Here is a 26,774-nt window from a genome sequence, read left to right as displayed (position 1 = left end):
ATGACTTTATCACTTCAGACATTATAGTGTTGTAAATCATTTCCAGCCACAACTGGAAGTGGCCACTAGAGGAGCAGAAACTCCTCCAATCAGAATGTAAAGTATTAAAATAGGGACTGAGGATTTAATATGGCATGGATAATCGAAATCAGAGCTGGAATGTATAAATTACAACCTAGTTGGTTTAAAAAAAAAAAAAAGGTATGCATAGTCAAGTTACTGAAACTAAATGATTAATACATTTTGCTTATAATACAGAGCTAAACGTGTTTTTTTTTTTTTTTTTTTTAAATAGCAAAATGCCTGTGTAATTACATGGAATTTATCCGCTGAACCCATATTCATTTCCTCTTACATGTGCATGTTCCTTTGGGATGTTTATTCTGTGCTGTAAGAACCTTTAGGATTGTTGCACTATAGAAACTTGTCTCTGTTTTTGGTGTCCTATATGCATTTATCCAGGACAACCCCCCTCCCCCTCCCCTCTAATATATGGTGTGTGTTTCTCTGGGGACCCCCCTCTTCTTTAATTTTTTTTATTTTTTTTTAAAGAATGTTAGTCTATTGGGATTTACCTGACACACGTATTTATTTGGAACACCCATGACAAATGCACATCTTATCTGTAAAGGGCTTGTGTGGGTGTAGGAATTCATATTCCATCTAAGCAGATGCCACACCTGGTAGTACATTGAAAGTCAAGATTGAACTGATTAAATGGGTGAAATCAGGTGTGGCTGCTGCTTGTGTGGAATAAAAACTTGCCTTTTGCTTTAATGTGATAATGTGGACCTGTTTATATAGTTTCTCTCCTTTTTTTTTTTTAGGACATTTCCTGTTCAATAGTAGTATTCATTACAATAACACTGGGTTTTGCCTGGGTGTTTTTCCCCCTGGACTTTTTCTTTGTCCTAAATGTATTTATTGGGAAACGTTCATCTGCATTCAGATGAATTTAGGAAATACATAGAGGATATAGAACAGTGAGTGAATATAATAATTTAACAGATTAAATGTCACATGAGACTTTAATTTTCCATTTTGTCCCTGTAAATCTTGTTCTAGGATTATTTATTTGTTTACAACAGACTAATCTGGACTGCATTTGCATTTTGGGTGAACGTTTTCTTGATTGTAGACTTTCTTGACTGGGTTAGAGGAAGGGGATTTTTCCTTTGTAGAGGAAAAAAATTCTATGATCATCCTAATTTGTCTTCCTTGTTCCTCCAAGCCTTTTGGCATTGCTGAGCCTTGTTTGTTTCACAGCTCCTCAATTTCTCTGATCTCGGATCTCTGTTTTGTTGTTTCAGGCTAATGACTGCTTCCTTTACTTGCGTCGACACCTTTTCTTTTGCATAGTGAGAATTCCCACGCCCATCAACCAAATGCAAATTTAAAACCTGAAATCATCTCCAGACCTTTCATCTCCTTAATCTGTCAGGAAATAAGGAAACAGGCCATACTTGGCCAATAAACTTATCAGACAAGTTCTAATCAATTCAGTTTTATTTGTATAGCACGTTTAACAATGGACATTGTCCCAAATCAGCTTTACAGAGACAAATACATTATAACATTTTAATCTATGTTGAGTGCCTATAAGTTTATTTCTAATGAGAGAGCCAGTTGTGACCGTGATAAGGAAAAACTCCTTGGTATGGAGTTGGTATGAGAAAGAAACCTTGAGAGGAACCAGACCCAAACCATCAAAACCTTTCTGCATTTTAGGTCTTTATCAATTTCTTGAGGACCATAAAAATCCCAATCATTTGATGTCCTTTTTATGTTTACAGGACATTTCTTCTGTCCTTACTGCAATTATTCAGGACTTTTCCCCTGTTTTCCTCCCCGTGTTTTATATCAATTTATTGAAAAATCCTAAATACAATGTGTTTATTTGGGTCGTTTCATATTTCTTCGCACCTTCCATAAATGCATTGCTTATACACACTTGGCGCGCGTGCGTGTGTGTTGTGATTCAGATAGCTCGTAGTGATGGCAGGCCTACGTGGAGCACATGAACAAATGGGGCGGGCAGGCGCGAGCACGAGCGCGAGCCATGACATCACTTTTCCTGCCTGCGCGAGCCCCAAACACGGCCGAGACACGACGGACCAAACATCCGGAGTGAGCGCGCGCACTCGCCCGTGAAACATGGCCACGCTCTGCGAGCTCCACCGAGCGCTCCGGGGCGTCTCTTAGTCCGGGATATCTTCACCCACCCGCCTGCCTGCCTAGCGATCTCCGGTGCTGTGCATCTTAAGGTAAAGAGAAAAAAAATCCACACACTCTCTCTCTTTCACTCTCTTTTCTCTTCCTTTCTTGTCCTCCCCCCTTTCAGCGAGCTCTTTTTCTACACAGAGCTCAACGTAGCCGCGCGGTAGAAAGCGGAAACGTTGCCGACCGTGTAGCCAAAAAAAAAACCCACACTGTTATAATAATGACAATAAATAATCTGTGCTCCGTCCGGAACCACGATGCCGGGGGTTGGACCGGGACGCGGTACCACGACCCTGCTGCTGAGTGCGCGTGGACGCGGGTCAGGACGGAACCGAGCTGCTCTTTAAAAAAGAAAAAAACACAATTGAGGCGCCGGGTTTAAGGATGCTGGCTGTGATATCCTGCCTACGATTGGACAGGATGCGGTGTGTGTGTGTGTGTGTGTGTGTGTGTGTGTGTGTTTTGCCATTTAAATATAATTGTAAACAACGGAGGCCATATTTGGGGCAACTCTTTATTATTAATAATAATAATAATAATAATAATAAGCACAATAATAAGGTGGCGGTTTATATCGTGTTTATACCTCTCTGTCATTGTGTTGACCCCTGGGGCTGATGAAAAGGGGGTTATAACCCTACAACTCCTTTCCTCACCCTGCTTGCATGTGTGTATCAAAAAACTGTTGGCACTCTTACAGTCTCCAGCATTTTGTGTTTGCTTCTGTTCTGAGTGGCTGCAAAAAGAAAAAGAAAAGAAAAGGCTCATTTTGGCAGCCCCGTGTTGTATTGCCCCTAAAACAGCAACTAATTCAAGTGTAATTGAGGGTAAAAAGCATGCCCTTCTTTTCCCCCTCCTCCTCCTCCTCCAGTTCCAGCCCGTCCCCTTTAATATTTTACAGATGTTTTTCACATTTGCAAGGCCCCCATGGCCAAAACCTATATTAAGGCTGGCTTACAACCTAGGCTGCGATGGTCAAAATTCCAAGGCGGTGCAGTAAAGTTAATGATCTTCACTCCCGCTGAGAGGTTCGTGTGTCCGAGTCGGACGCTGCATGACACGATTCGAGATGAAGATGCTCAGAAGAAGGTAATGGACAGTTAGATTGGGGGGAAAAAAATGACCAGGCCTGGCTCCTTGATTTTGGAGATAGTCATGGTTGCATGGCTGTTGTGTGAGCTACTCCCATGATCAAGACGATTATCTCCTTCGCCCAGGCCTTTGATCAGTTTTCTCGTGCCCAGAGGGCATGCATCGTCCCTAATGGAAGGCAGATGACCTCTTCATACTTTTTTTTTTCCCCTGTTGTGATTGCACACCCCCGACTTTAGGCATTCCGAAAAGGTCACGTTCAAACCCCCTGTGCTGCGTGTTCCCTGTTGATGTGTGTAAAATGGCGTGTTCTATCTTCTATTGGACAAGTTCTCACGATGGCCGAGCACCATTCCTTCTTTCGATTGTTTACAATCTGTCTTATAAACATACCAGTGAGGGTGTATCCATCCCACACACACACACAGATGTACATACATTTGCCTTTACTGTCCTTGTGAGTTACTGCTCCTGAATTACTTATTCATTTTATGACTACACCATAATTTAAACTGAACCTCAACCCCAGGAACCAGAAGACATTTGGGTCAGCTGCTGTTTTGGTTCAAAAATAAAAATCCTTTTTTTTCCCCATATGATTAACAGCTAAATGTCCACTTAAAACTATCAGATATACTTCTTTTAGTAGGAAGGTTTGGTCTCTAGCAAGATATAAAAACATGACAACCCCCCCCTTCTCTCTTACACACACACACACAAACACACACAAGCGTCTGTACACCGCTCCGGGCGATGGGTGAGACACTGATTTTCTCGTTGGACCTCTTTTTGCAGTTGTGCAATTATTGCTTCAATTCCTCCTGAAAATGCTTATGCCCTACAAATTAGTCACGGTTTGTCAACTAAGTGTCACTCTACCCTTTTGAAGGCTTCTTATTTATCTGCTCACCCTTTTGCACTGAAAATTTTTAAGCTATTTGTTTTATTTTTGGATTATTTCTTGTCAGACGCGATACAAATTCTGCTGTGTGCGTTTGTGTGATGTGATGTCTCCTCGTGTCCGATCATACAGCGATTTTCTTATGATAAACCCCTTGAAATGATCCATGATCAGCACAATCCCAGGCTCGTCTTTAAACAGAAATGTTTCCTACATGGATATTTATTTCTGTTTACCTTTTGTTTGAGTTTCGCCATCATCACTAGAGAATTTGTAGCTGACTTGTGACTTTGGATCGTCGGAATAATGACGGTGTATAGACGAGCATTGAAGAGTTGCTTATAGTCTGAGAAGTTTGCTTAAAAAAGTCTGATATTGAGAGTCTTTGTTGCTCCGAGTAGCGATAACTCATCAGCGAGCCTATTACAGTGTGCATTCTTAGACCGCTGATCTTCCGAGCAAAGAATTCTTTGGTGTTGTGCGATTTTTGTCCGTGACAGAGAATTCGGGACATAAATAAAACAATGTAAACATGCCCAGAATAGTAAGACGTTCTCATCTTACATGTCTCTTGAACTGGTTTATATTGTAACCAGGTTATTTCTAGAAAGCATGATTTACAGGAAGACAAATCCTTTAGAAGATCTGTGTGAACGATTGGGCCGCTGACACTAACACAGGCGTTCATCACACTGCGTAACCCTCGAACAATTTCAAGCTCCAAAATGCGTGTGCAATAAAAATGCTGTCCTCATGTAGCACTTGGGATGATACTGTCCAGAATGGTACATTGTTATGCTACGCCTCCCACATGGCTGCTGTATAGCTAGCGAACAGTGTCTGTTTTTCCTTCTCGAAGGCTCATGATGTTATTTCATGGACCGGAGCCCAGAAAGGTCCAGGGAGATTGCGTTCAGCCACCTGATCATGCCACTGAGCCAGGAGGCCGATCAGCTGCTTAAACAAAGAAAGAGCACATGAGGGATGTAAATGGGAAGTGCATTGATGTAAACGCTGCTGTTTTGATGCATGAAGTGTTCTGCATGTTCTGTGTATTTAAGAAAGAAGTGGAAAGCCTGGGAGGTTAAAACATCAGGCTAATAATCGGAACGTTGTATGTTCAAATCCCATCATCGCCACAATTCCATGGTTGAGTCTTTGAGCTAGGCATTTAATTGTAAGTAGGTTTGGATAATGGAGAACTGTATTTGGAAGAACAAATACACACTATGGCTTACATGGCTGGGTTATCTTTTTTGCTCAGCCTTTTTTTCCTTGACCATTTTCTTTTTCTGCTGTTGCAGCATTTAGGCACCCTAAACACCACTCTCTGGACAGTTGTTAGGGCTGGACCATGAAATTGGACCTTTTTTTGGGCCCCTAAAGCTTAGACTCCTTCTCCAAGAGCTTCCATGCGTCTGTTCTGCCCAACTTGAGAGAATGGAAGTGGTCATTACATTCTCTTTCTTGCCTCGTCTTGTAAAATGGTCACATTGCCCACAAATGGGAAAACATTCTCTCTCTCTCTCTCTCTCTCTCTCTCGTTCTCTGCCTGCCTTGTTAGGGCTGCCCTATTATCTGGTTTTCCCCACCAGCAAGTTTCCTCCTGCTCTCCATCTTGCCAGTACCCTGGGTTATGGATTGGCGGGTCACATTAGCATGTGGAGAACTCATCAATTACTCAGAAGAAGCCGGAGATCTCAGCAGGGGAGCACGGTGCCGAGTCTGCAAGACCGCGCCTCTGTTTCCACGCGCTGCAGATATTTTGAGGAAAGCAATTACGTTGACTGCACTTCCCCCCCTGCTGCCTTTGTTTCATTTCTGGGGGTCGTCTACCTTTGTAAGAACTGTGGGAGCTCCTGTGAGATGGGGAGGGGGTATAATTTTTATTTACACATCTTCCCTAGAACTAGGGAATATAAGTTAAACCAGTCGTACATTATCAGTATATTCTTTCGAATAAATATTTATTTTGAGATGGCGGGATATTGGCGTGTCAAGCGTACTGCAAGCTGGCTGCGAGTGCTTAGTGGAAGGAGCGTGCGATCGCATGCGACGGGTTAAGATTTGCTTTGCCTCCCATCCAGCCCCCAGAAGAAGCTGAGGTCGTACAAACATTTCGACTGGTTCTCCACTCCACAGAACGCCAGTCTTTAGCTGCAACAAACATTCAATTCATGCTGGTGGTGAGCGGAAATATGTGTCGGAATGCAGCCCTAATCAATTCAAGCAAACCAGGTCAGTGGCACATCCTGTTTGGGCAATTGAGGGATAAATGTCCACGATGTGGTTGGACGGCGACAAGCGCTAAACAAATGCCATCAGAAATGGCCTAGTGTGGTCCATTTCATATGGCAGGGGCTCTTCTCGACATTCCTGGCACAAATGGCTACATTCATAGAGCTCTTTGAAAAGCTTTACCACCAGCCGGTTAAAAGAAAGCCTCAGCGGTTTGGGGTCCCGTGACCTCGCATCCCATCAATTACAGCCAAACCCTTTCCTCGAAAATGAATCCCGATCTATGCTGTATTTGTGTCAAATATTTTAAGAAATTAGTCCGTTTTTTTTTTTTTTTCTCATCCAGAAACATCCGGTACTCTGTTTTGAGAGCAGAATTCTCATAGGTCTTCAAACACTGGCGTACAAGCGAAGGTGATTAATGAGCACATGGAATGTGGCCCCTTGTGTCGTTCGCATACGTTCCACGCTCATTAATAAGGAGGAATATTTGGATTACAGGGCCATGAGCAGACAGTGGGTGCACAGAGCAAAACTAAATCCTAAAGGTGCAGTCCAGATGCCGTCCAGATGTTTTGTCGTTCTGTCCCTGAAGCCTACTGAACTCAAGGCTTCATTGCTTTTTACTGCACCCTCGGCCAGGGGACAGCGGCTCCGGTCAACACTGCATGCATACCAAAGCATATGCTTCCCTCATAACAAGTTCCTCATTTTCTGACTGCTGAATATTTCTGTTCCTCGTTTCATTTCACCTGCAACCTTTATTTGAGGATCAATAGAGGAACTGGCTCAGATTTCTTCCTCTTTTTGATCAGCATGACATTTATCCTAGGTGGTAACTATTGCCACATGCTTGTTCAATGCTTTCAGGCAAATTTGTGTTGATACCACCAAGTTATATTTGGATACTCGTGTATTTACTGTTCACACAAAACCTTGAATTGATGTGCTTGCTTTTTAATGGGGTGTGGGTGTGGCTGCTTTGAGTCCTTTGTAACCACATGATCCTCAGAAAAGAGTGAGCTCTTTTTTTTTCCCTTTCCCACATACACACGAGAAAGAAAAAGAAAAGCTCACTTTCACTAAAGATGATTGAGGTGGTTACAAAAGGCATAGGTTTTGTGTAGTTTGTATCGCTGTGGGATTTAAAAAGAATATGAAAACACAAGAGGGCTTGGTTCATGGTTTTAGTTGCATACAAGCCCCTCCTCCTCTTTTTTTCCTCCCTCATCCAGAGTAGTGTCACATTTCCAAAAGGTGGAGCGGCCCCTCCACCTCACATGGAGTCCAGCACATTACAGCCCATTAAGCTGTCTTGCTCTCAATGGGGGCTTTTTTTTTGTCGGCGCTCTTGATTTATTTTGTTAATCCGAACTCGCAGCAACGTCACAAATGCACACTCGACACATTTTGGTTTAACGCTTATCCTTAAATCTGTCTGTTTACTGTACAAGAGCAAGGATTTGTTTTCTGCCTATGTACAATATCTTCACTGCCCTTTAAATCTTTTTTTTGGTCTGAACAGACTTCATTGGGAGTTTTAACATTCAGTTAAAGCAGACATGTCTGGGTTGCATAAGGATCCACCCCCCTAGGTGAATACTTTGCTGCAGGTCTTCAGGGACATGTCTCTATCAGCTTTGCACATCTGGATCCTGATATTTGTTCCTGTTCTTCTTGGCAAAATTGCCCTAGCTCTGCCAAATCAAATTGGATGGTTGAGTTCGAAGCTAAGGTCTGATCAGCAAAATCTTCTGCTGTAAATGTCTGGCTTTTTTTTTTTTTTTTTTTTTTTTTTTTAAACCAGATGTTGCACTTAAGTTAAATGTCCAGCTGTTTTCCAAGAGACATGGCTTGGCAAAGTACTTATGTACATGTTAATACAAATGGCATCCAGCACCTGGGGCTTCCTGACTTACCCAAGTGTTCGCCAGTTGTCCTGCCATTGCTGAGAAGTTAATTGGTAACACTTGAAATAGCAGTAAAGATCCACAACCTACAGATTGTGGTCAGTAATAGTTTTTTCTTTTTTTTTTTAGCCCCGCATTGGCATTGCCACCCACTTTGTTACGTATTACCCCATTATCGATCCTTCCACGTGATATTTACGAGGTGCGTCGAATACACACATTATTCACAGTCCTTTCATGAGTGAAAGTGGTGTTTGCAGGATCACAATGGTTCTTTGTGGCAGATTCCCTCCACTCTCGACTGTTTGCTCCAGGACAACTTGTGACCCCTCTTCCATTTGGGTCATATCGCCCAATTTAGTTTTTTAACACACAGCCACTGTTTTTGCTCCAGGAGGAATTCCGGCGACAGGGGTGGCTGACAGGGGCGTGATCCGAGGTTCAGGCATGATTTTTGATGAGCTTCTTCATTGGCCCCTTAACCAGGAGGTTGACACGGTATTTTAAGAATGCCTTCTGAAAAATCATTCACAAGGATGCCTTTGTTGTGCTGGAAAACGGCCAGATATCCTTTAGGGGATGCTTTTGCTGGAATGACAGGCTCGTTTCTAGATTTTAATATGGTGTTTCATTGCCTGTAATTTAAGTCTTCTTTGAAATGTGCAATAATTTTCGAAATCAAATTGGTACACACATTTTTTAGCAGAAATGTACCAAAGTGGAATAATTAAACCATGTCTGAATGAGTAATTCACTTTAAACTACCTTCTTGCTTTATTGTTTTTTTTTTTTTATTGACATTACAAATGCATTTTTGACAGACAATTTCTAAAATACTAATCATTATAATGCAGTTTAGTTTTGATTTGAACGTGTTTTGACTTCTTTTTAATTTTTAACTTGCCTTGTTGTTGGAACAATGTCTTTGAACTTCAGTGGAATTAAAAAGTCAAGTCATTATGTCTCATTTCCCAAATTTTGCCATTTCACTTAAAAAGGAAGCAAACACAAGCTTTCTCTGTCTGCAGCTCTGTATGGCCATGCAGGATACATAGACATAACATAAGTTGTTGATATTGATTGAGTGGATTATTTTGACTAGAGAAAAATATTTTCCCCCTTTTTATGTTAAGCAGGTCTTTTTTTTTCTTCTTTTTTTTTTTCTTGTGCACCTACAATGACTATGAGTAACTATGGTCACAATCCAATCAGCAACTCTACAACCTTTACGCAATCCTCTTAGGACGAGGCCATGGTTGCCTGGGTAACTCTGCAACTCCCTTCGACTAGTAGGATATCCTCCCGTCAATATCTTTGTCTTTTGTGCATGGCAGAGCCTTGTCCCTTTTGAAATATATACACCCCCCCCCCCCTTTTTTTATGGCAGCTCCAGCAGTTGCAGGGTTAATGTTTGGGCAGCAGTTGGAGGAGGGAGAGAATGAGAGAAGAGAAGATAGGTGGAGGTGGGAGGTAGGGGGCGGCCCACAGCTGTCATAGTGCACTCAGGTTTGAACGGATAAGACGCCTGCTTCACTCTCCCCAGAACAATAGGAGATCATGGGAACCACCGCAGCTCTTTTCAGAATGAGGAACAAACACGTGTAGGAAAGGTCTACGGAGGGCCATGTCTGACATGAAGTTGCAAAGGCATACGAGGCACGTATTCTGTTTCTCTGTTTCCCTGTCCTCAGGCTCCTAGGATGATCTGACTAGATGTGCAGGTATAGTACACTTTTTTTAGCGAAGGGTTCTTAAAGAAATTTTAAGACACCAGAATGTAAACAAATAGTTTTTCTTGTTTTTAAACTAGCTAATGTAATATAAGATGGTAGGATATTTATAAAACCACAGCTTCAAGGTTAAAGTGATAAATAATTACAATATCTTTACTGCATTAATACTATCTTTTGATTAAATGAACCTAAAAGTGTCTCGGCAGAGTTTCTTAATGTAAGACATTAAGTCCTGCACCTTTTTCACATGATCAACTGGGACGTAGTTATTTCTGAATTGCTCTGTGTGCACCACCGAAAGTAGCAGAGTTCATCAGTTTGTGGACGTTCGATTGCTCTTGGCGAGACAGATAACCTGACTCATCCAAAACGGCGCCATTCACAGCCAAGCGGCAGCAAATTAACAGCTTAATTCACACCTCACCTTCAGCTGCTTGCGTAGGGTCCTTCCACATGTTCTCAGTCACCCTTGAAAGAGCAAGGGATCCTGGTTATTTGTTTTCCCTGCTGTGTGTTTTGGCCATTTTGAGGTCTTTTATGCAGACACAAATGGGGGATTTAAAAAAATTGTACTTGTGAGAAGTGAAGTGTGCCACACCGTGAAGGGCAGTCTGTGCTTTTGTTTTTTTTTTATCTGCAGACTTACCATTATCTTAGTTTAGCACCTGGGATGAGAGCAGAACGCCGTATCAGGGAGTGCATTCCTTGTAGTCCTATCGTGAATGCATTGGCCTACCGTTGTGGAGGCTAAGTGGATCTTGCGATCTTGAAAATGGGAATCTTTATTGAACTGAATTATTGAAGGCATTCTAAATTTATTGCCAAGATCCGAGAATTTCACACTACACAGATTGGGTCTACCCCAAGAATAGTGCACATCAGAAGAAGAAAAATGTGCCCCCAGGGGGGACTGATGCAAGGCTTTTATGTTTGTTTTTCCCCTTAGATGGAAATGAGCAGCTGACGCCTCTTGGCTAATTCTTTTCATTCTATGCATAAGAGGACCATCAAGACCCTGTTCTGAGCCAATTGATCATTTTATTAGATTATAAATCACCCAAAAAATAGGATCAATAATTTGGAGGTGCTTGATGTTACAGGGCTTTGTGCAGAGTGTGAATAATCAGAGACTGCCTCAGCTGACGGGGATGGGTTTGGTTCTTAATAACCCCAGGAGTGTGGGGGAGGGAGACAAGGTTTGGGGATCCCAGTGCCCCAGTTCTGATTGCCTTCTTCATGGCTTTAATTCAACCCCCAAAATATTATTGCATTTCTTTTCTTTCTTTTTATTTTTATCTCCTCTTGACACAGATTATTTGCATGAATTAAGTATCTACTGTTTGCCCTTAACAAAAGAGATTTATATACTGTACATTAATATATTCCATTACACTGTACATGTTAGAAATCTTATGAATCATGCAAAAATAAATAACCAATATTGATAGGCTTATATATAGAATTTTCTAATTGAAATCGAATTTATTTTTGAAGCAGTTTTTGTCCTTTATGATCCTCCTTTTTGTAGTCACATTCTGGTGATTAGACGAATAATATTGGTTGTATTTTATTCCAAAAATATAGTCTAGCAATATAATTAAATCTGTGTTATAAATGTGTTGTGTGTTTTTAAATGTTCCCTGTTGTCCAGATGGACCTTGAAATGTGCTGCCTGTGTTTTTTTTTCTTTTCTCTTTTATTGGGAGGGGGAATAAAATCAGTATTCTGTGCCACGTTAATCCTGAAACTACACCATCCTCCATCTTAGACACCAGTCCTCTTTAAATCATATCAGCACATATGCCAACATTCAGACACGTTGCATCCTCCACATAGTAAGATAAAAGCTTTTGTGTCTATTTGATGTCTCCAAAAACAGAGACTCGCCTGCAGTGTCTGACTGCCATGCTTTTACAAAGTCTGGTGTGTTGAGAGAAGCTCTGGTTTTGAGCGTTAGTCATGTTCAAGAGACTGTCATCTGGCCATCATGCCAACCCGCTGACTCAGAAACAAACGGAAAAAAAATCCCAGCTTGGACGTTTCTTTGAATTCCAAAATCCTAATATTAACAATTCAGATTTGGTTCAATTTTATTTTGTAATGCTTTTCAATAATAGACATTGCCACAGCGCAGGTTTACATAAATCCGGATGTAGATTTAGATCCGTAACGAGGAAGCCAGAGGTTGGGGCAGTTTTGCGAGGAAGAAACCTTGAGAGGAACCAGACTGTAAAGGGAACTATGTTGGCTGACACTGGATAGTGCGCTTATGAATCATTACAGAATACAGGTGTAGAGGAATAAAGAGAAACCGTTGAAAGGGTTGAGTCCAGGGATGAGCACAGGACAGTCATTATGATTACAGCAGCAGCTTTTAGGATCATGGTGAGATAATACACTAAAGCTAGCATGAAGAGCAGATATTTAGGGTATCCATTTGGACCATCTACAACAGCAGAAGGAGGCGATTCAGAAGTGTTGAACAGTAGTCTCTCGGCAGCGAATGCTCAATAAACCTACCGCTTTACAGATTAGTGAGCATGGGGGCCCTGTTAAGGCCACGGCACAATGTTTTACTGCTAGGTTTATTACTCAGTATATAGTAGGATTATGTGCTAGGAGCTTGCTAGTGCTGCCAAGAATCTTGTTAGCATGGAGCCTATAGTCTTCCCTTTGTTTGCACTAGGACCCTCGTCTTCATCTTGTCACCAAAGGTGTACTCGTTATAGCTAGCTGTACTTGAGCGTATCTATTTGCTGACTGTCAACTTTCACCCTGACGCGGGCGAGTACAGAAGGGTCCACAGATCTTTTTGTCACACAAATGAATGGTTCACAGCTTGAATCATAATAATGCTGATCTTATTTGGTCCAGCCAGGAGGAGATTGACCTGCTTTTTCTGTTGGGTGTGAGCAACCAAAAACTAAGGTGTTAATGTAGTGATTATTGGTAAACACATTCATCTTAAAGACATCGGTTGACTGGAGCTACCACCAGAAATACATAGATAATTTTGTAGACTTTGTGTATTTTATTATTTTTTTTAAAACACTATCAGTTTTTGTAATCCCCACTGTCCCCATATACAGCCTTGGCCAAATTCACAACTCCTCTATTATATGGGGCGGGTTCAGGCTTGAACATAGGTCCCCACATCTTTTTTAAACCTCTAATGAAGTGCCACAAGGCAATTGAGGCATACCCTCAATTGCTACTACTGTTATGATTGACAGGGGAGTGCCGTATTCCATTCCTGCTACCCAAGGAGCTCTTTTGGTATCTTGGCCACTGTTTGCAATGGCATCACAGAATTCAAACTCAGGATCACCAGACAATAGGGCAATAGTCACACCACTCTGTACTTTTATGTGTGGGTGGAAATTTTTTTGTTAGTTTTTTTTACATGCTGACGTCACAGTACAAAACTGCACACCAACATTGTGGTTTTGAATATGCTAGGAAGTTTAGCGTGGTTCCTAAGCAGGTTGTTAGTTTGTCAAATGTAAAATATTTAAGTATTTACTGGCAGAGAAAACACTGCCCGTTTTCCAAAACGTTTGGACAACCATGATCCTGACAGGATGAAGCCGTTTGCAAAGAGAAATGAATGAATGTGCTAACTTTCAGACATGTTTGAGTTTACTGAAGTTTCCCCTCTGATGAACAGTTATGAATTAGGTGCCAAATAGAGTTCGAAATTATATGGAATCAGAATGGTTAAAACCCCCCGAACATTTTGAGAAATATCCACGTCTGTTTGGCCAGTGCTTGAGAAATAGTTGCATTGTTATTTGTATAATCAAAGAGTGAGGTATTTTTTTATTTTTATTTTTATTTTTTTTTAGAACCACAAGGATCTACTGTACACATTGAAATGCTGCTTTTCTGGTATTTCAGTGGTTAATGACATCTCTAAAACCGACTTTCATGCTTCAGTAGGTAGGTTTGCTGTACCCAACCTAATCTCCAGGTCTTGTTGAAGAATCTCTTTTGTGAGATTGGCAAAGCTTTTTTTTTTTTTTTTGCTGCAATCTTCTAGTCATTACACTGGGAATATATTTTCTCATTCTGGGGAATTCTGTAATTAAAAATAAACTCCACAGTTGCTCAGTGTAGAATTGTCGCACAACCGAAACTTGGAAATTAGACTATTTAGCCAGTGTCTTGGTGGTTTTGGCTTACTCATGACATTAATTGTTCATTCCTCGACAGTGATTCATAGATGAAAAGAAAAGATGAGCAACCCATGACAGCCTTGCAAAGTGGCGTCTCAGATAAACTCCTGAGGATAGGCTTCATTTCCTGAGCAGTCCGAACCCCAGGAGATCCAGCAGAGATGCAGAAAAAAATCCCAAAAGCATCCGATATACATTTTCCGCTTGAATTCCAAGTTGCAGCATTGCTGTGGTTTAAATGGTTTTTAATTTACCTCCAAAATATGTGGACGAATTATGCGCCTTAATTCAGATTGGTTGCATAAAGTCTGTAGCATGCAGGAAGTACGCTAAGGACTTTATGCAACCAAGGACATTATCCACTTTAGATAACGTGTGCTGATGAATCGAGTTTAAGCCTTTGACAAAAATGTAGCAAGTCTTTGGCTGTGTCAAAATATGATTTGAATTTGATTCTCACTTCATTTTCACTTGAAAATTTTAAAAGTTGACAATATATTTACATTTTACCCAACCTGCTCATCCACCATCAGCTCTGAAAGAAAACAATCCGAAATACTTAATCTGCTTGTCCCCGGTTAGCGATTTCCTGGGGTGGTGTTCATTGTTTAGGTTTTCAAATCATACTTGGAATTCATGCTTAATGATTATGTATGATAGTTGATTGCAAAGCCAGACTCTTTTGTTTTAAGTTTTACTGGTGTCAGGAGGTTTGGAAAACCCCCCAGTCCTCCCCGTCGCACATGCATACATTTGGAGGTACTGTTTCGCATGGTAAGAAACCACAATGATAATGGGATCTTTACATCCTGTAATAACAGCCAGCACACAATGGCATCTCTATAACCTTGGCGTTTAATCTATATAAAGAAGATTATGTTCGGTGTGCCTCTGGTCTTAGTGCCTTATAACCAGCATGCTATGTTTGTGGATTTAATACCTGGTGTATCTTGGTGCCTTAAAAGTTCTGTGTAGCAAAGGCATTTTGGCTCTTGGTCAAAAGCAGATACAAAACAGCCTCAACCTTTCTGTCTGCCAGTGCAGAAAAAAAGCGCTCTCAGGTTTGGGTGTTTTTTCAGCTTTGTGCTATATATAGTTCTTGGTCATGTGTAATGTTTGCACAGCTTTTTAAATGGATGGCTACTGAAAAGTGCCATAGTGTTATTCCAGCTGCTCTGATAAACTGGAATCTATCAGCACTGTAGAAGACAAGTTTTCAGTGCACAGTCTATAGATCTCCTGCTGAAATTGAATTGTATACAAACAGCACAATGACTGCGGGTAGATGTCAGTGAAACTTCATTTACAAATCTTTTATGTGACAGCTTGGTATATTCCAATTTTTTTTTTATTATTGCTATTGATCCAAGCGTTTTCATATATGGTTACTTTAGTTGATTCATGATTAGATGCCAAGGACAAGTTCGCACACTCATTCACACCTAGGGGCAATTTAGAGTCACAGATCCACCTACCAGCATGTTTGGGGAGCTGGAAGGATTCCACAGAACCCAAAGGGGACCCACACAGACATGTGGAGAATATGTGCACAAACAATAACCCAAACTCAGCAAAGCAGCAATGATGTATACCCACGTACCACCTCAAATGCTACTGTTACTGCTCAATGTGTTAAGTGCATTAGGAAAGAAATTTTCTGTTCAGAATAATATGATCAAATATATTTTTGTGTTACACTGCCTGAGCTGTTTCTGTTTGAGGTTCAGACATTCCTACAAGCACATTCTTAATGTGCTCTGATCCACTGTACTCTGCACTGTGACCCCAGTGGATTTTGCACTTATTGGTTTTTGTATGAGGCGAATCTATTTAAACCAATTCGGCGCAAGCTCAAGCGAGAATGAATGTGTCACTTTCGACGTTAAAAGCATCAATTATGAATGACTGGAATGACCGGTCCAATCGATTTTTCAGATTGAGTTTTGCAATAGGATAGCGGGTATGCCGGTACGATCCCGAGTGAGTAGTGAAGGTCAAGGTTCTGGTAATGCAATAACAGGAATGGGTGGACTCTGACTTTTGCATTTATGGTAGAGCACGAGAAGGTCGAGTCGTCTGAATGGATCTGATCTTTTGTTACAGGTGGAGGCGGCAAGTCTAATGCTTTGTACAATGCTTCCACTAGCCAGTGACCTAGTCCACTTTGGCAGAAAGTATGCTGTCAAGTGAGGTCCTTGTTTCTGGAGCATAAGTAGGCCATGGAAAACAGGCTTCTAATGCAGGTTAAGCTGGAGTCAGGGGTGGTGACAAGACCACGATCAAATGGTGTGAGCCCTTACTTCTATTTAATCTCCTTTATTATTATAAAGTTGTGGCCTAAGCCTGGTCTATTAGTCCCACTAAAATCCCAGCAGTCCCAAAGCCCTCACTTACACACTAGTTATAGCACCAATCCTATACGGACCTTTCTATTTCACTATTGCTTTCCACTAGTAGAGGGGAGAAAAATGGCAGGAAAATTTAGATCACTGTACAAGACCGCAGATAATGAATGCACCATTGTGACAATGTATATTGTTAAAAGTGCTTTTAAAATAAACGTTCTTCTCATACACCATTTCCCACAATTGTTTCTCAGCCAGTCCTGTATTTCACGCTTTACATTTTTCGTTGCAGGTAAAGATGATGTCCGAGGAGACCCAACACCGAGCGCTTGAGGAGGACCTAGAGTCAGAGGAGGGTGATCTGGAATCATATTTGGAGGAAGAGAGCAGCAGCGAACTCCTGGAGCGTGTCAGAGAGCTTCAAGTGAGTCACACTTTTCACATCTCTTAAGACACCATGAGAACCCACATCTTTTATATCTGTTCAGTGTCAGTATGTTGAATAACAAGCGTTTTTTTTTTTCGTCCAGGCTGAGAACTCTGCTCTTTCCCTCGCCAATGAGAGCCAGAGAGAAGCTTATGAAAGATGCCTGGATGAAGTGAGTTCTGACAACCTGACTCTGATTGTTTAAAATTTTATTTCACAATGTTACTAGGTTTGGATACTCTAATGGTTTTGTATGATAAAATAAATCACATTACGATGTTGTCCTTGAGCCTGGTGGCATTCGTGTTTAATGGAAAATTACATTATTTCTCTATTGTAAAGCAATGTTGTACAAATGTGGCTAAAGCTTAACTTGTTAATGAATATATTTCTTTATTTATCATTGATAGGTAGCCAATCATGTCGTCCAAGCCTTGCTCAACCAAAAGGTAAAGTTTATCATTCTTTTAATTTGTATTGATAATGGCCTGTTTGTACAAAAGTTTGGAAACACCAAGTATTTAATGATTTTTGAAAGACACATGCATGTTCCTTTTTATCTATATGCCACCAACTAGGTTATGTAATAGGATAAAGATTTACTTTAACCAAAACAATATTCATTTTCAATAGAAAATTCTTATTTAACATGAATAACAGCTTTACACAATCTCGGCTGCCGGACGGGTCGTTTCTTCAAAACATTCAACTGAAATACTTTGCGTCTTGTAAAACTTGCCAAAGATGTTCTTCACTAGCTCTTTCTTTTAAAGCCATTCAGTTCATCCCAAAGCAATTCAATAGGATTTATATACGGTAACTGGGCAGGCCAATCCATGATAAAACTCCAACTGACTGTTTGCTCTCTAAGACTTTACATTTGGTTGGTTTACATTTATGGCATTTGGCAGAGGCCCTTATCCAGAGCGACTTACAATTGATCCTATTCATACTATTGAGTCTTTAAGGGCCTTGCTCAGGGGCCCAAGAGCAGCAGCTTGGTGTGGCTGGGATTTGAACTCACTATGTTCAGATTCAAAATCTAATGCCTTAACCGCTAAAGTCCAAGACATAATTACATGGTGTTGAAGTTTGGAATGATATTCCTTTTTACCTGGAATAAGTGTCCAACATTCTCTGCTCCAAAACAACCCCAACCATTAAGCCAGCTCCAAGTTGAATGCGTTTTATGAAACAGTCTGCTCTTGTTCTTTTAGAGCTAAAAATGTTGAATTTTAATTCCACCTAACTTTCCTCCAGTCGTTTGCTGTCCAATTCTTGTGCATTTTTGACATTTAACCATTTTGTTGCATATAAACAAACGAAATATGCATCTGTCATCAAAACAAAACAAAAAAAGACTAGGTGTTTGCCCGGCACTGTATGCTGTTTATTGTTAAGTGCAGCACCTATATTTACAGAACTGTGGCCATCCTTCACTTTCAGTAAACCGTTTTTTTTTTCTTTTGCTCGCTTGTTTCAGGATCTGCGGGAAGAGTGCATCAAGTTGAAAATGCGAGTGTTTGATTTGGAGAGGCAGAACAGAACACTGTGTGAACTCCTCCAAGAGAAACTGCACAATCAGTCATGTGTACATCAGCAGGTAAATTGTTAAAACAATTTGACACGGAGTTCTCTTAGTAGACAAAGCTGGGGGGTTTTGTAGTAGCATACTGAAGAGTATATTTAAACCGCCCTATTATCTTTGTTTATTTTGCATGCCAAATTGTCGAAAATGTGCGCTGTCCTGTTTACTTTAGTGGTGGGAGGGAATTTTTCCGAGGGAATGACAAAGAATTTTAATCAGGTACACATTATCCACTTATAAAATATACTGATAATGTACTCATAATGTATAACAGCTTGTGCAGTATTACTTAAACTTAATCTAAGTGTTCACAGCTGTGGTACTATTCAAAACAACAGCATTTATCTGGCTTTTATTCAACAATTCTATATATAAGGAATTAAAGACAGTAACTGTATATAGCATAGTATGACAGCCCATAGTAAGTGTAGTAAAGGGTTTAAAGGTGATATATTGAATTGAAAATGTATGTAGCAAACAAAGACATGCAAATTACGATAAGTGAAATATAACAATACTGTTGTACTAAATATTAGCACTCATGGAATGCCGGGTGTCCACACCAATAAGGGGCCTATTGTATGAAAAAGATGATAATCTAGTATGGATCTAACACTTTTTACTGACTTCTGATTTCAGACTGGGTCCTGCTTGGAACACATTTCTGAACTACAGCACACTGATTCAAACAAACAGAATGAAACTCAGAGGAATGCACAGTCCAAGGTAAAAAAAAAAACAATGCATGAAGTTTTGTAAACACAAAATGAAAAGCAGACTAAAATACAGCTAATGATAAGGTTCAAATATAGAAGTGTCAAAATGTATCTTATTTTAAATGTTTAACTAAACTATATTTATGAAATCCTTTCCTTCCAATGTTTGTCTTACTCTAAAGGGAAATGGAGAGTGTGCACAAACCTGCTTTCCTGAAACCCAAAGCTCTACCACCTCAATGGACGCCTTATCACCTTTTATGAAAAAGAAAGCACACATTTTGGAAGTCTTACGCAAGCTTGAAGAGACGGATCCTCTACGCTACCATCGTTCCTCTGGCATCTCTTCCCTCTGTGAATATAGCCAAGCTCTGGTCTCTAAGGATGCGGTGTTGGCTTGCAGAGACAACTTGCCTCGGTGCAATATAACTAAAACGAATTGTCCCCATTCCTGTTCAGATGTTTGTATCAATGGAGCAGAGCACAATAGTGTAAAGTGTGGAAGCTGTAACACATGTCTAATTCTATCCAATAAGGACTCGTTCAGTTTAGCCAACAGTAGCCACAATTGTTGCACTTCAAATACAATTACTATCGACAACCTCAACCTGGCTCCGCCTGAATTCCATAAGAGTCAAGACCTACAGAGCCACGTGAAGCCTCCTACGGGTACTAGTGAACTCCTAGTAATCAGGAAGTCTGCTGATTTGTCTATTTCGTCTGAAAAAGTTCTTGAACCATCCAATGAGCTTTTAGCAACAGCAGCCCCTGACTCTTATTCTAACTTGGCAGTACCTGAAAGAGACCTTAATAGAGTGCCTGATCATGCACCAGCTAATTCTACACTGTCAGAGAAAGAGACTAGAGATAAAAACAGAATATCAGATGTCAGGTTATCAAAAAGTAGCAACACCACCAGTGAACAAATTAGTCATGAAAGTACAAACGATACAAGTACTCTGGAAACAGACTTTAAGCACTTAAAAACTGTTTTACCACAAAAGCTTGAGAAGGTTACAGATGCTGAGGAATTTCTGCAGATTGTTGATTCTGATGTCCAGCCAGTCACCCCAAAGTTACCTAATCTTGGTTTTAAGGACAACCTCCAAGACACATATAGTGAGATTAAAAGTCATGAACCTTTGCATAAAGGGCTGCTGTTTTCTCCCAATGAGAATCATACAGCATCAAAAGTACTAGATGAGATATGTGTCCCTGTGAAGGAAAGCACATCGCAAGACCTTCAGGCTGATGGTACTAAACTTGTGAACCCCAACCAGGTATGCATCAGAGAGGTCAAGTCTTCCCCTTCAAAACTGCTCAAGTTTCTTAAGATTCCCACTCTCGGGGAGCGTGCCCCAGTAGCCAATCCTCCCCGTCTTAGCCCTCAACTAACACGCAGCTCAAAGATCCCATGTCGCAGTAACAACTATGAAGTGCATCATTCACCTGTTCCTACCCGCAAAGCAACCACAGCAGAAAGGCAAAAACAGCCACCCTGTCCCAAATCAGAGCCGTATCCATCCACACATTCTGCACCAACCTCTCCACCGCTATCTGATGATCCACCTCCAGTGGTGCCAAAAGAGCTTAACTGTGGCATACCTAAAAGTAGTCGAGGATGCAAACCTACAGCAACTGCCTACTCACAAAAGACACCCCAGAAAATACCACACTATGAAAATATTCCTGATCTCTCCAGTGCTGGTGGATCAGATATATCCAAGGTTCTTGGAGAGGTGAGCTCTGCACTCCGTTATGCCAGCTCGAACACAGAGAAAGTCAAAGGAAAGATAGGAAACCTTGGACTAGAAAGGCCCATAAGTTTCAAATCTCAAAAGGACACTTCACAAGGATCTGACTTCTCAGATCAAGATGAGAGCCCAGATAGCCCTGTATGGCATAAGCAGGCCAACCATCGCAGTTTGCCTACTCAGTCATCTTCACAGAAGTCACAAATGAGTGGCATGCGGTCCAGAAGCCAAGAAAAAAACGAGTTGGTGAAAGACATACAAAGTGCAGGTTCACCTATTAAAAAGAATGATCCACCACCCATTCCTAAGAAGACGGGTGTGGGCCGACAGCTGGGTGAATCAAGCCATTCCTTCAAAGAAAGACTAGCTGCACTTGGCAAGTTGAGGAACACAGAAGAATCCGCTTGCTCGCAGGCAAATGATAAAAAAGAAACGCCTCCTCGAACCAGTGACAAAAGCAAAACTGTTGACTATGAAACTGAAGAACAAACACTTTTAAATAATACAGATTCTGTTGAAGAAAAATCATATGTTTCGAGTCATATGGACAGTGCTCTCTCCAAACTTTCTGACCAAGGCATCAAATCAATACCTGCAAGCTCTACAATCTCTAAGCTGGAAAGCGAATCCTCTAGAATGTCTCTTGCAAAACCGGAAAGCCCTAAATCTAAAATGCCAGCACTGTCTACCAACTTAGAAGCTGCACAAGCTTTGCGTAGCTATGCTAAAAGTACAACACCACATAGTCTTTCATACAGTGGCAAAAACCTTTCTAGTCCCCACAGCAGCAGCCCTAACAGGATTCCTTTAAAATCTCCAACTAAAACTGTGCCAGCATCTATAAACCGAGATGCAAAACCAACCCAGGAGCTTCCGAGGTACTTGTCCAAATCTGAAGACAGGAGCCAATCCCGAGCCAGTAAGAAGAAAAATTCATTAGGGGAGAGCCTTCCTCCACCACCTCCAAGGCCTACAGAGTCAGTTGAAGAAAAGAGGCACTCCGCGCCAAGCCCTCAGTCCTCCATAGAGCAAAAGGTCATGAAAGGCATAGAGGAAAACATGCTGAAGCTTCAAGAACAAGACAAGACTCAAGTACCTGAGGTTAAACAGAAGGCCTCCAGTGGAATCGCCAACTGGTTTGGCTTGCGTAAAAGTAAGCTGCCAGCTCTTAATCGAAAACCCGAGGCTTCAAAAGGCAAAGACGAAAAGAGAGAATGGAAACTCAATATATCCTCAGGGGGAAAGGATTCTAAAGTGGCTACTAAAAAGCCAGAGAGCGAGAGCTTAAACATATCCATGTTAATGGAAAAAGCGGAGGGGCTACACAAAGCCCTTGAAGAGGAACGTGCCTATGTGAATGGCGTTGCTATGGACCGACAAGGAAAGGGCCATTCCTGTGAGGTGGTCATGGACCAAGCTCAGGGGCAGCTGTCTGTAATGTACAGGGGTGTGCCATCAGACAACTTCATGCAGCAGCTGCTTAACCGGTATGTATGATGTGGCAGTTTCATACATTTGTGCTTACGTTTGTCAATATCAATCAAGCTTTTCGACTTAGTCATGCATTCCTGCTTTGAAATCCACTGAGTAAGTGGGTTGTAGAGACATTCCAAAACTTGTTGAATAATTAATAATCATTGTTTTTTATAAAAGGGTGGATGGAAAGGATGTTGGCGGTATCGGTGTGGCTCATCGACGCTTATCATTTGATTGCAAAACCAGGCCAGTCTTCAGCCATCATATTGCAAGTGCTGTTTGTCAGACCAGAAGTAGTGAGGACATGGAAAAGGTAAAGTCATAACAGCTTGTATGTCACTGCCAGCAATTAAAATGTAGACATTCAGAGTTAATCCTAAACTTGGCCGAACTCTGTGATTTGTCCCCAGGCTGCCTCTTTAATGACTAAAGTGGATGGTGTGTCTGATGAGAACCTGGCTGATTCAATTCACCATGAACACTTTGCAGGTACGCCTGCTGACTGATGCGACAGTCACTTACCACACCAAGATGATGTATTTGATAAATGGGTTAGCGCATGACCTCATAAACAGGCCTGGACCTGATCGTCCAGTACAAGGTTGCTCGACATGTTTCTTCCTGTGGCTTTTACGATGAGTAACACCTGCAGAGGAGTAACGTCTCAAACGATTTCACTGGGATTTGACTTTTTGGCTCTTAAGCAGAACAGTTTATATTGACAGAAAATGTATATTTTATGTCTTATTTAAAAAAAGAAGTGATTCCCAATTTTGTGGACTTTACATATATGATTGTGTACTGACATACTGTGTTTTACAGGCTCTGGAATTTCCACACACACCCTGGACAGTGGTATTGGCACGTTTCCTCTTCCTGACTACAGTGTGAACGCTGGATGTAAAAGTGTTCCCAAAGGGAAGGCCCAAGGGGAGAATGATGCTTCTTTTCCTCAGGGACGACATTGCTCAGGGATAAAAATTCCCCATAAGGCCTGGACCTTGGAAAGAGAGCTGTCTTCTTTGGAGGAAGATTACATCATGGGGCAGGAATTAAATAGTACCCTACTGCAGGGCAAACTTGCATCCAACCAAGTTGCTGAGACGGGCCAAGAAGGTACTGGTGTTTGTTGGTGTATTGTTTTTTTTCTAAGCTATTTTGCCTTTGGATTTAGTACAAGCTCAGTAATGACTATGATGCCTTGGCCCCACTCTACCCTGAAATAACTATTCTGAATAACTATGCAGTTATTCAGAAGGTTATGATTATGAAGGTGAGTTCACATTATACTCACCCTCATCATGTTTTATACTTGTGTAGTGTTGAATTTTCAGTTTTCCAGAACATCAGCTATGATAATAGTCCCAAATATAACCTAAATTACAGGTTTTATAGTTTTTTAAATAAATAGAATTTATCTTGTGTCTCAACTGTGTAAAGGTCAGATTGTTCATCTTATTAAAATACATGAGAGGCCATTTTCTTATACCAAAATCCCCACCATGTCTTATTCCTCACAAATTCACAAAAAGAAGCTAAGAAACGCTTTAATCCCCAGTTGTTGTTAAATGTATGGTTTCGTATATATGTGAAGAATTATGGATCATCTTTCAATTTTAAGGAGCTGACGTCTGTGGCAGACCCGTAAGATCTGGTTCCACAAAGAACTGGACATTCCCCAACCTCAAAGGATCAACAGAGCCGTCTGATGTTTATCTTGGAGTCGAAGAGGCCTTAGATTCAGTGAACCAGAAGAGCTCATTTAGGAGGGTGAGTCTGCTATTCAAGCACATAGATGGCACCAGGGGTGGAAAATGCTTGAGGAATTGTACTTTAATACTATACTGTCCTACACTAGTGTTATGCTGTATTTGGGATCTATAGAAAACGGAATAGTTTTTTATTTTTATTGAATTTCCAAGGACATCGAATGTTTTGTGGTGGTGGTCTCATGGCACACAATGTAGTTAGCACCATAGCTAATAGTGTGGAAATTGAAGGTGAGCATCTCTGGCATACCTCAGTAAAATGTTTCAACATGCTGAAGTATGCAAAGACTCATATAAAATGAGGTGTCTCCTTTGCCTCCTGAGAAGGCATCTATTTAAAAAAAAGAAAAAAAAAAAGAAAAATGTTGAGGCTAGCCTTTAAAGTGTAAAGTTAGCCTTTACAAACTGTACTTTTACTAATTAATTAATTATCACACAATGCAGTGTTAGTAATGTATATGCGTAGCAAACTAAAAAAAATGAATAAATTATGTTTTCTAGTAAATGCGTACTTCTCTTAACAGTTTGAGATATAGCTAATATAAATAATAGGCTTTTTTTTTTTATACACATAAAAACAGTGACTTTAATTATTTAGGCAACTAAATTGTGTCAACATGTCTACTTTGACTTTAGCACTTCTTTAGCCAGATACTTACTCTCCTAAACTATAGACACATTACTTTCACTTAATTATTCCTCAGTATTTGTTACACCCCTGAATGGCATCTAACATCACTGTAATGCCAGTGTCATGGGATGCGCCATGCTGTGTGTTAGCACAAGTAAAATATTTTCTGGTGTTTCAGTAATTAAAAATTTAAAGTACAATTCTAATTTGATGTTTGCCCTTTATACAGCGCTCAAAGACCAGTGACTCCCCCATCAGGCATGCCAGTGACCCCAGAAGCCTGCCGCAGCCGAGTCAGGTGCGCAGAGGCAAGGCACGTCCTCCTGTCAACCCAGACCTGGGTAGAGAACCTGGGTTAGAGCTGGTGAGAGAAAGGCCTGATGATACACTTTCCCCTGGCCACCCCCAGGTCTTAGAGACCCCCGAATCCCTTAGCGACTCTCTCTATGACAGCCTGTCCTCCTGCGGTAGCCAAGGCTGAGAGGGGGAGTGCCAGTAGCTGAGTTGGATAGGATTTTACTGACCATGAGGTACTTTTTCTACACCGTAACCTTGGTCGTGTCGGGCAGCATTTTTATTTTTATTTAAAAGCATTCACAAGACAACACGCTTTTGGCACCAGAGGACACGCACACGACGTGTTCCTGCAAGAAGTCACCTTTTATCCGAGAGTCACCTTTCTACTGGATGCAAGCCAGCGTGGACAAGTATGTGTGGTGGATTTGAGGAATTCATCAAATTTCCGTTCTCGTCATTTTTAATTATAATTTTTTTAAACAAACTTACACCGTATTTTTTCTGATTCAGGTAGTAGCAGAATAGACTTGTCACCTTTCGGTCATTGAATTGTTTGTCATGATTGGTCACTTAAAACCATTACAGGTCTTCCATAAACAAACAAATTCTCAATTGTCTCTACATGTACATTAGCGCACATCTTTCGTTTAACATAGTTGTGTAAAGTTATTGCAAAGTGAATCGTGTATATGTATGTGATTTTTGTTGATAATTTAAAATGCATATTTTATGTAAAAACAAAAAATTAGATAAATTGGTGTACAATTGGAATTGGACACTGATTTCCATTAGGTCCATTATCTGTTAGATGTCAACAACTTGTAGCAATAATAAAGTACTATCCGTGTGTGATAGCGCTACAGTGTTTTACAGTGAATTCTAACTTGCAAGTATTTATTTAATATCTTTTTTTCAATAGTGTGGTAAGACAAGACCACATTTCGCTGGTTACTTTTTAGCGTTCGTTGCTCAGTTTTCTGTGTCCGGCTGTGTATGTTTGGTTTATTACTATGAAGTCCTTGACTGGACATTTTACTTTAAATACAATATATATATGTATAGCTATAGCGCCTGTCAAAAGTTTGGAAACACTCAGTTTTTTTTGCGTTTTCGAGACACATGCATGTTTATATGCAACTTTTACTTTGACCAAACAAATGTACAGATGTTTGCACAAAAAAATATTTAGTTAGTAGTAAACTTTATTTTCATTGAAAATTTCTCCCTTAGCAGGAATAACAGCTTTTACACACACCGGTATCCGGACCGGCTTAGTGTCTTCAAACATTCAAATGAAATACTTTGCCTTTTGTAAAACTTGCCAAAGTTGCTCTTTTAGTTAAAGATTTCTTTTTGACCTTGTGATCCAGTTAATCCCAGAGCAGTTCAGTAGTATTTAGGTGTGGTGATTGAGCAGGCCATTCGGTGGTAGAGAACACTCTAGAAGTGGTAACTCTGTGGTTAAGACATTGGACTTGGAAGGTGATGAGCAGGGCCCTTAA

General features: G+C 40.7%; 1 protein-coding gene across 2 annotated transcripts; it reads left to right on the top strand.

The window, feature by feature from the left end:
• Positions 1 to 1,601: 1,601 nt before the first annotated feature.
• nckap5l (NCK-associated protein 5-like) lies at positions 1,602 to 26,149 on the top strand. 2 transcript variants are annotated; one of them, XM_046869574.1, is made up of 12 exons: positions 1,602 to 2,264; positions 16,907 to 17,038; positions 17,145 to 17,213; positions 17,452 to 17,490; positions 18,525 to 18,644; positions 19,269 to 19,355; positions 19,528 to 22,586; positions 22,753 to 22,888; positions 22,986 to 23,064; positions 23,398 to 23,691; positions 24,197 to 24,345; positions 25,205 to 26,149. In XM_046869574.1, the coding sequence occupies exons 2-12, from the start codon at positions 16,913 to 16,915 to the stop codon at positions 25,454 to 25,456; spliced, it is 4,410 nt and encodes a 1,469-aa protein (XP_046725530.1). In that variant the 5' UTR covers positions 1,602 to 2,264; positions 16,907 to 16,912; the 3' UTR covers positions 25,457 to 26,149. The 2 variants fall into 2 exon arrangements, with proteins under 2 accessions (XP_046725530.1, XP_046725531.1); XM_046869575.1 differs by lacking the exon at positions 1,602 to 2,264 and adding an exon at positions 9,877 to 10,017.
• Positions 26,150 to 26,774: the final 625 nt, after the last annotated feature.

The sequence above is a fragment of the Silurus meridionalis genome, chromosome 16 (assembly GCF_014805685.1).
Source record: "Silurus meridionalis isolate SWU-2019-XX chromosome 16, ASM1480568v1, whole genome shotgun sequence".
NCBI classification, from domain to species: domain Eukaryota; kingdom Metazoa; phylum Chordata; class Actinopteri; order Siluriformes; family Siluridae; genus Silurus; species Silurus meridionalis.
This window is presented reverse-complemented; position numbering and strand designations above follow the sequence as displayed.